This window comes from Apaloderma vittatum, unplaced genomic scaffold (assembly GCF_000703405.1).
Source record: "Apaloderma vittatum isolate BGI_N311 unplaced genomic scaffold, ASM70340v1 scaffold33031, whole genome shotgun sequence".
NCBI lineage: Eukaryota > Metazoa > Chordata > Aves > Trogoniformes > Trogonidae > Apaloderma > Apaloderma vittatum.
In genome coordinates, this window is record NW_009700248.1 from 1 (window position 1) to 9,736 (window position 9,736).

Sequence of the window (9,736 nt, forward strand, 5' to 3'; positions counted from 1 at the left end):
GGGGAGCCCCGGGGGTCTCCGGCAAAACCGGGAGGGAGCTGAGTCGCTGCTTTGACGTGGGAAAATATTCGCTAGGCTTCATGTGGGATCTTCGCGTGATGCCTGTGTCTTGAACGTGGGGAAATCGTCAAGTCTGGTGATGTCGGGAGAAAAAAGTAGCGAAAATCAACAAACAAATAGAAAAGCCAGGTTAAAAGGCATTAGAAAAGGGGGCAGAGGGCAGGAACCTTTGCATTCGTCTTTTTCCACTTCAGCTGTTGTCTCACACAGGACTAAGTGTAGAACTATCTTGCACATCTTCTCTTAGTCTGGTTTTTACTCATTATGTTTTTAGTTTCCTCTGGTCCATAGCTGCTTACCAATGTTTTAAGCACTTGGGAGGCCAGAGCTAATTTTCGCGAGTTTGTTACCTTTCAAGGTAACTAAAATCAAATAACCTTTCTCTTCTTGCGAAAAGGGTCCCTTGCATCCTCCACTACAGCCTCAGCCACAACCTCAGCCTCAACAACACCACCACCAGCAACAGCAGCAACACCATCACCAGCAGCAGCAGCAGCAACACCATCATCATCTCCAAGGGCCACCGCAGCCCTTGATGCCCATGACTCAGCCACAGTTCAGGCCTCATATGCAGGCCACGCAGCAGCAGCCAAATAACAACAGGATGCAGTGTCAGCCACGACAGGGTCCCATGAAGCCGAGGCATGTAAGTACCTCATCCATCAGCGTTGCCCAGTGTAGTTCTGCGTGAGTAATAGGTGTGTAAGCACAGGTTTCGAAATTCACCAGTGTGGTTTTTCAGTTCCATTTATTTTCTTCCTGCTCTGTCCCCTTCTTCCAGCATTTCTTGCTCCTCTTCTGCTGTGATCATTTTATAACTCACATCCAAAAATAGAGTGTGCTTCTTTCCTTTTTTTTTTTGTGTCTTCTTCTCCAGTCTTCAGTGTTTTTGATGACACAGTTGCCAAAGAACTGTCAATAAAGGGTTTTCGAAGAACAAGTTTGCTTAGTGAGATTTTAAAACAGCTAGTAGCCTGTGATTGTGTGGGAGCCTGGTTCACTGACACTGTCTTTCAATTTGAAGGGCTCTCTGTACCACTGCTAATAAGCTTTCTGGTTCAGATAGTGCCACTCATGTCTAGTGAGTTTGCTCCTGTGCAGCTTGTTCTATTTCTCAGTAGGTTGGGGTAGCGCAACAGTCTGTAACAGTGCTCAAGACAACATGACTGTAGTTCAGAAAATTGCTTTGATTAGCAAAGTAAATCACACAGTGAAGCTAATTTCTGAGAATTATCTTAAACAAGTGAGATTCAGTTTTGCTTTTAATTGAGAAAAATAAAACCACTGTTAAAATGTTATTATTTCTACATTTTTTTCTTCTTTGTGCCACTTTGAAAAGCTTTTCTCCCCCAAACTTAGCTAAATAATGAAAACATGAAACAGGAAACAATTTAGTCTGGTTTGTAGTGGAAATCTGCAGTGTATCGTTTCTGCTTTCCAGAATACCCCATCTCAAAATATTGTCAAGCGTCCGAATCAGCAGCTACAGTCGACTGCTCCAAGAAATAGCAACTTGCGTGAGTTGCCGATAGCACCGTCACACGCAATGGAAATGAACAACAACAGGCGAACCTCCACCCCAGCTGCTCAGGTCAAACCCATTACCAGCACCGTGTCTGCCCCCAAAGCTGTAACTGGTGTTGGAAACTCACAGGGAAGGCCTGAGATGAAAGCTAAAGCAATCACACCAGTGGGCCAAGCAAAATCAGAAGTAAAATCTGAACCAGAGGTAAGACTTTCTTTTTAATTTGTTTTCGTTAAACAAACCACAAGAAACAAAACCCTCCTGCTTTTTTAAAACTTTTCTAGTCTGACTTGCCAGCCTCGAGTGTGCTGAAATGTATTATCCACCCAACATTTTTTCGGTGCCACTAGAGGCCTCCCTTCTGAGTTGCGCTTTTCTCTTTAATGTGATAGCAAAACTGATTTTCAATGACAAAACCAAAAAGTAGTCTGGAATATTGGTAAAGCTGTGGTGAATCTGCTTTGCAGGAGGAGTCATTTCTACTATGAAAAGGCAGAGGTTGAGTAAAGGTAATCAATGATACAAGCTTCTGAAATACCCATTCTGCTCATTTTTATCCTCCAGGTTTATGATGCCTTTGTTTTTTTTGGTAATCACTTTCTCCTAAGTCAGAAAGCTGCTTTCCATTTCCTGTGATGCTGTATGGCTCAAAAAAAAATAAAAAAAGGCTGTTTGGGAGAGCTGTCTTCCTTCCTCATGCTGTTTTTCCTTTAGACTGTTCAGTGTCCTCTAGGGACTTGAGCACTCCTGCAGGAGATTGCAGCTATATTGTCTGTAGAGCTTCTTGGTCTTGAAGAAAAAAAAAAATCTCCTGTATGAAACATTTTGGTATGAGGGAAAATAGGAGAAGCTCATAAGTTTTCTGTTTTGGAGAAACAGGCTGTTTGCTCTGCTAGTACTTTGCACAATCACAAAATGAGATGTCAGTGGTTCGAGCTCCACTGGATCATGCAATGTGAACCATTTCTCTGCACAGGTTCTAGAGAATGCTCTCCATGAGCACTATTAGTTTGAGAGAGTGGGTAGGATTGCACTGATGGTGCTGCTAATCCTGAACATCAGGAGGTACCAGAGGAACATGATGGCTTAAAAGCACCCTGTGTAATTTCTGTCAGGTCACCGTGAGCAGAACTGTAATTCTTTGTATTTTAGTTGACCATGAATCTCGTCTCAAGGACCAGGTTTTCTTCAACAGCTGTTGAAAGCTTTAATTGTGATAATACTGTCTTGCCTTTAAGCTGCTCATGATTAGCTTTTCATCTTGTTCTTGAATTAGGGATGATCATAACTAATTTTCACAAATGAGGCACAAAAGAAACCCATAACTAGCAGCGTTTGACCTCCTGTGCACTTGCTTTTCAATGGAAATATATATTAGACAAAAAAAAAAAAAAACAGAAAAAACCTTCAGCTTTTCAGTTTTTAATTTTTGGTCTCTTTTGAAAAAAAAAGTTTAATCCCCTTCCTCTCAATTCAGTCTCTTGGAATAATCTAAGCCACAGAAAATGCAGTGCCTCTTAGGGAGCCTCTGACTTTTATTCCATTAGTAAGGTAGATTTTGAAGCAAATAGGCTACAGCATTCGCATCTAAAACATCTTAAAGTTCTTCCATGATGTAGTCATATGAAAATTAAGACATTGGTTCCAAAATACCTCTGTGAGTGTTCAGAAAAATGAATGGTTATTTTCTTCACACCTCTTAAACTAATTTAAAAAAACAACAACACAAAACCTCCCAAAAGCCAAAAAAGCTAAACAGTCTTCTTGTTCTTTCCACTTTTGTTTTATACGTGTCCTAACAAACCTGTAATTATAAGACTTAATTAATCTTACTTGTGTGAATTCTTGGTGTTTTATAAATAAAAGCTTTCTTTTTATTTCTATGCCAAAGCTGTCTTTGAAAACAGTTTGATACTTGTTTTATGCAAGATTTTGCAAAACAAGATAAATGCTTTTTATGACAAAGAGTTAAGTTCTGTCATCCTTTCTAGTTCTGTTGTTAGTAACTGAATTGGGCAGGTTATTTTGAAAGTGTCTTCAACTGGAAAATTAAGACTTTTCTTTGCATCCTTCTTCCTGAAGAGTCAGTGGCCATATTTATGAATGCCCTATCATTCAGGAAGCATCAAAAATAAAGCAATGTTGGATGTCAGAGCTTTTGCTCGCCTTCAGCATGGATATTTTAAAGGTTTGCAACCTGAGTGACTAGAAGATTAAAAACTGTATTTTTACTTTCCTGATAGTATGCTCATATTCCCATTCCTGTGAGGCTGCACAACAGTAACTCTAAGTGTCTCTGGTTAAAAGAGCTGTTACTCTCCAAGATTTAAACTTGCATGTTTGCAGTCTGAAAAGAAAGTGTGGATGGTGACTCGGGGTCTAATTGTGTTCATGTTGAGGTCAATATGAAGTTTAGGATAAGAGAAATTAAAGCAATATTAAGCATTTTTGAGTTTAAAGAACAGGGGGAGAATGTAGAAAGGTGATGCGAATCTCTTTAGAAGAAATGGATATTGGAGCTCCGAATGGGAAAGGAATTGATAGCACTGCATAATTATGCGTGTGCTGATATTACTGCTGGTGTTGCAGTTGGTGTCCCTGATACACTGAACGAAAACCTTCACATTTCATTATCCCAAATCCAATAAATTTTGAAGTTGAGTTGTTGGATTTTACGTAACTGTCTTTTTTTTAACAAGGCTTGGAATACGGACAAGAGATGCTGCATTAAGTTCTAAGGCAAATTAACTACCTGAAAAATTTTCCTTGTCTAAATTTGAGTTTTCTGCAGTTTAAATAAGCTTAATTTGCAAGTTTTAATAATGGTGCCTCCTGTCTTGTGCTTGGAAGATTCTTTGTATCACAGTCTTTCCAGTTGGAGGATTGTGAGGACAGTGGGGTTCTCAGAATAACTTGTAACCTTGTTTTTAATTTTCCTTCTGTTTGTCCAAGATGTACAGTGCCTGTGTTGTGCAGGGTGACTCACACCTTCCTGGGGCTCGGTAGCCGGTGTTACCAGCAGTGTGAAACGTGCCATGTGTATGTAGATGCCTTTGTTTAAGGTGTTTTCTGTGGTTTTAAACAGAAGGAGCCAAATGGTGCAGCTTGGATCTGGTCGTACCTTTTATGAAGACTTGCCATGAGTTTTTGAACAAATTATTCTTGCCTCTTTTGTTTCTAATGTTACAGCATCAATAGTTTATCCAAGAAGAAGGTTGCTCAAAGTTTTTCTCCTGCTTCACCTATAGATAATGCTGCTTTTGGCAGCAAACTTCCAAGCACAAGCTGTGAGCTTTATGGCAACTTCGAAGGATGTCTGCTTGTTGGAGAAAACTGTACTGGGCTTATTAAACTAATTGGAAGAAAATCATTAGCAATAGGCATTGTGTGCCATTTTCATCTTGACCTGATATACTGTCTTGTCTGTTCTGTATGATGAAGTTCCTTATTACATACTATCAGTCATCTATATATAAACTGTAGGTCACCTATATATATGCACACGCTCACACTCTCTCTGTATACGGTGTTCTTAAAGCCAAGCAGCGGAGGATTTAACTGCCTTTGTTTTCATCCTAGTAAGGAGTTTGCTGCCTTTCTGAAACTGTACTGTTGGGTCATTGCACAACTAATTTCTGTTAAACCTAACTCCTAATGCAGGTATTTTGTTAATCATCACAGGACCTTTGAGTTGTTTGTTCTTCCTCTAGCTGCAAGGGTATTTTACTGAGAACTTAGTAGCAACTTGCTTGTAAAGATGCAGGATTTACATCTGCATATATAGCCTGTGAACAGACTAATCTGCAGTTGTCATATAACCTCAGAGCTCTTAGCCCTTGATTTAAAAGTTTATTACCCTTTAAGATGAGATTGACTTCATAGGATCATTGCTCATTTCCTAAGTATTGACTTTTTAAAAGGAAAATTTCAGATTACATCGGAGATCAAGTGGCCTGAAGATTCTACTAAGTATTCATCTAACTTCATATGTGTTGGTAATATACTTTGTCAGCTGTATTCTGTTCAGCGCTAGTGTGGCTGAACTCAGTGTATCCAAGGGGCGTTGCACGGGCATATTTGTCGGAGTCCCTCAGGATGCTCATTCTTGTCTGCGGGCAAGGCTCATTTAAGGGTGCCACAGTGTTTACATCTCTGTGCTGCTGTACATAGGCTTTGTGTTAGTGTTTTGTGCTTACTGGATCATGATCTACATCTTCCAAGGCCTTCAGAACTGGTTAGATGATAATACGAGCAGACAGGTCCCTGATAATAAAGGAGAGCTGATAGAAGGGCTGGTCTCATGCAGATTCGTACTGATACTGACATAATGAAATTATGTCAATTGAACATAAAAGGAAAAAAAAAACAACCCCAACACAGTGCTGCCTCCAAATGTGAATTTGGTACTGACTTACTGGCATCCATTCAAACCTATTCAGATAAAACGTAGAATATTCTGATCTAAAGCAAAGCAAGTGAATAAATGAATGTATGAAGTGGAAGAGCTTTTGTGTTTGGACACTTTCAGGAACTGAGATATTTATTCTGTCTGAAACTGACAGAAAATTTTCTCCATGGCTTTAGGATCTGCATAACAGCACAGCCTCCTCCTATCTAGAGCTTATCTGTATTTTGTCATCTGATGTAAACTACATTTAAGAGTCCTGAACTTTTACTGTATTTTGTAAGTGCCTAGTTATTTTATTTTTTTACTACAGTCCAGCATCTCCAGTTTGTCTATAAAATACTTGAATTTCCTCGCACTCCTGATTTTAGTTTGTAGAAGTGCATTCCTGTTAGAGTTTATAAACTGTAATCAAAGTGTTAGAGTGAGTAGTCCTTAATTACCCCCATTGTAGTCTGAAAAATATAGAGGAAGATCAAGAACCTTTTCCTATATGATCCATTCTCCTAAAAAGGACAGTGTTAGACCTCATTCCACACATATAGCCTGTATTTAAAAAAAAAAAAAAAAAAAGGAGAAAAAAATCTTGTTTTACTCAGGTCTTATTTTAGCCATTGTTTAGGCTGGGCTTCTAGTGTGAGATATGCACCTATTTCTTCGTCACTTTGGGAGTGATCTACTTCAATAAACACTCAGGGAAGAACCAGCTGTATCTGAAGGGAGCAAGCAGTCAGAATTTGTGCATCTGGAGGCTATGGGTATATGAGTACAAGTACGAGACTTTGGACTTTTGTATCTGTGAACCAGCTTCATAGAGGGACCTGTTCTGTTTTGTTTTTTTTTTTTCCCATGGTTTGGGGAGGATTCTGGGGTGTACCAGGAATAAAAGCACTTAAAAAAATAAAATAAATCACTAATCTACTGTTGGACATTTGTGTTGTATATGTGCAAAAAATTGCATTTGTGTTGACAGAAGTTTGCATCCAATTACTGCAAGTTCACGGATTCAGTTTTTGAGAAATATTTTCGTGTTCTTTATTCTGTAATTTACCAACATGCAAGCTCTTGTTACTTTGATAGCTTGTTTATGTTAGGAGTGATTAATGTATCTTGAGTAGAATGTTGTGCTCATTGACATTTGTAAGCAGTCTCTACAAGTCTCTGACTTAATATTTCAAATGGTAGAAAAGGAAAAATGATACATGAAAAAGTATGCTTTGTAATTTTGAAAAATGTATGTGATTGTATTCCAAGAGCAATTTGATTTCTTTTCCAGGATATGAGAATTTGCATTTTCTTGACTCTTGTCCATTTTTGTACAGCTTTTCCTAAGAATCTGTTCTGCCAAAGTTGAAGAATCTTTAGAAAGGTTATTTGATGATATGTAATACTTTCAGAAGGGCCCAGGGCTGGAATATTAAAACCATTCTCTATATACCATTAATATTCCAACACTGCATTTGGCAACATTTTGATTCTGAAGAGAGTGCATGAGTTCAAGGTCAGAGAGATTGACTTGTGCTGTTCATTATAACCAATTATTGTGTGACAAATGAGTTTGAGATCAGGCTGAAAATTCTGTGAGAAAAATCAATAGTTCTAATCAGAGCCTTTCAGGTCATTTACCACCATACCTTTTGTTACTTTGTCAGAAAAGAGCAAGATAAAACCTGTGTGACAGTGGGTTGCCTCTGTATTGTTGCTTTCCATTTGAAACATATTTTGATATTGTGAATTATATTAATAGTTTAATTGGTTTTAGAAACTTTTAAATTAGTTCCAATTCGTAAAACTACTTTTTTTTCCTTAAAGTATTCTGATAAAATTTCTCAACTGGTATCAAAGCTTTTCTGTCCAGGAAGTATTATTATATCTAAGTCCTGAACCAGATTTGAGCTGTTTGTCTGTAACAAATAGCAAATGGCAAATAAAGCTTACCAGCAGATACACTCCACTATTTAATAGCCTTAGTTTTCGAGAGTTATACCTCTTTATGACATCTGAAACAAGAATTTTAATGTTGTTTCGACCAAGCTGGGCAATTGCTGAGAATTTTATAAATTAATGTGTATTTTCCTTTGTAGTATCCAGATGAAGATGAAGAAACTAGATTATACCGTTTGAAGATAGAAGAGCAGAAGCGTTTAAGAGAAGAAATTCTGAAACAAAAGGAACTGAGACGACAGCAGCAGGCTGGTGCTAGAAAGAGAGAATTGCTCGAAAGACTTGCGCAGCAGCAGCAGCAGCAGCAACCTTCTACGCAACAGTCCTACATACAGCAGGAGGACGACAGCTCCGAGTTCCCCACCAATGGCAGCCCTTACATACCCCACTCCGGCTTACAGACCAGGCAAAATGTGAAAAACAGACTCCTCGTTAAAAAGCCAGATACGGTAGTTCCAAATATCCAACCCAAACCCGCGGATTTCGCACAGGTCGGGGCGAATATGCAGTATCAAGGACAGCAGATGAAGCCGGTGAAGCAGGTGAGGCAGACTAGAACGGTACCTCCGAGTCAGCCACAGGCTCCGCCGAAAGTCCTGCAGACAAAACCTCCTGCGGCGGCGCTGCCCGCGACACAGTCCGAGCCAGCCGCAGGCTCCGCCGAAAGTCCTGCAGACAAACCCTCCTGCGGCGGCGCTGCCCGCGACACAGACTGCTCGAGTGGCTTCGGTACAGGCAAGGCCCCAAGAACTGAAACCCAGCGTGAAAAGGACTGTCATGCAGCGGACAAACAGTAGTAGTGGAGATGGGCCCCATGTCGGCAGCAAAGTCAGGGTGATTAAGTTGTCAGGAGGGGTAAGTTTCCAAGGCTCATCTCATGTGTGTGTTGTGTCATGGTTTGGTTTTGTGTGTTTTATTCCGTGTAATCCCAAAATAAAACATGGACCTAAGCTGATGAGGCAAGTAGCAGATTTAGCAGACCTGATAATAGTCCATATTTTATATTTTCAGAACTTGAAGGTATTAGTTGTTATTCAGAGATTATTGCTTCCTGTAGTGCTTTATTGCCAGGCAGTTATCACTGAAATCACGCTGAATCAGTATTCCTGTTCTTTAAGTTATAACTTGAGTCTCAAAGACTTTTCAAGTAGACTCCTTTTGCTTAAGGTTGATAGATCTGATAATTGGCCAGAGAAGAGGATTTGGATGGCTGGTTTTAAATTTTGGTTAAAAAGCCAGGCTGCTCTGCTTATTTGGTGGTGGGAGCCACCTAATTTAGTTGTGTGCAGATGCTGGTGTTTGTGTGGTTTCGGTACTCCAGGGAAGATTGTTTTTATTTTCTTGGGAAGCGTGTTGTGAAACTAGTTTAAGCCGTATATTGGAGAGGGATGTTCTCTGTTAGAGGCTGGGTTAAAAACGTTACCATTTCACTTCTGCATCTAAATGAGATTTCCTTATCTTTTGATGAGGGGTCTATTATCTGCAGAGTGTCCCTTGAGCCACCAGTGGTCTGGAGGGCTCGCAGTGCTGGTCTTGATGACAGTGTGCATATTTTAAAATCTGCAGCTTTGGTTAGAAAGTGTCTCCACCAAGTTCCTTCTGTCTTAATGAAAAGACAAGTTAATTTGTTAAGGCTCTGAAGAAACTAAGATGAAGGGACATAGCGAGATTGTGTTGTCAGTGTGAAATCGGTCCTCAGGTTTACGCTGAGGAGAAAAGAAGGATGTGATATGGTTTAATGCTGTGGTTTAGTGGAGGTGTTTTTTTGGAAGAATGCTTCTTAAATTGTTCAGAGCCTTAAT

General features: G+C 39.6%; 1 protein-coding gene across 1 annotated transcript; it reads left to right on the plus strand.

Moving 5' to 3' along the window:
* Positions 1-601: 601 nt before the first annotated feature.
* LOC104280894 (RNA-binding protein 33-like) lies at positions 602-8,731 on the plus strand. The gene is made up of 3 exons (XM_009878694.1): positions 602-706; positions 1,502-1,789; positions 8,075-8,731. Exons 1-3 carry the CDS (start codon positions 602-604, stop codon positions 8,729-8,731), a joined length of 1,050 nt encoding a protein of 349 aa, XP_009876996.1.
* The last annotated feature ends 1,005 nt before the right edge of the window (positions 8,732-9,736 follow it).

Coding starts and splice junctions, on each gene's coding strand:
- LOC104280894 (XM_009878694.1), top strand. CDS start 602: ATGACTCAGCCACAGTTCAGGCCTCATATGCAGGCCACGCAGCAGCAG. Junction 707..1,501: donor GTCCCATGAAGCCGAGGCAT/GTAAGTACCTCA, acceptor TCTGCTTTCCAG/AATACCCCATCTCAAAATAT. Junction 1,790..8,074: donor AAGTAAAATCTGAACCAGAG/GTAAGACTTTCT, acceptor TTTCCTTTGTAG/TATCCAGATGAAGATGAAGA.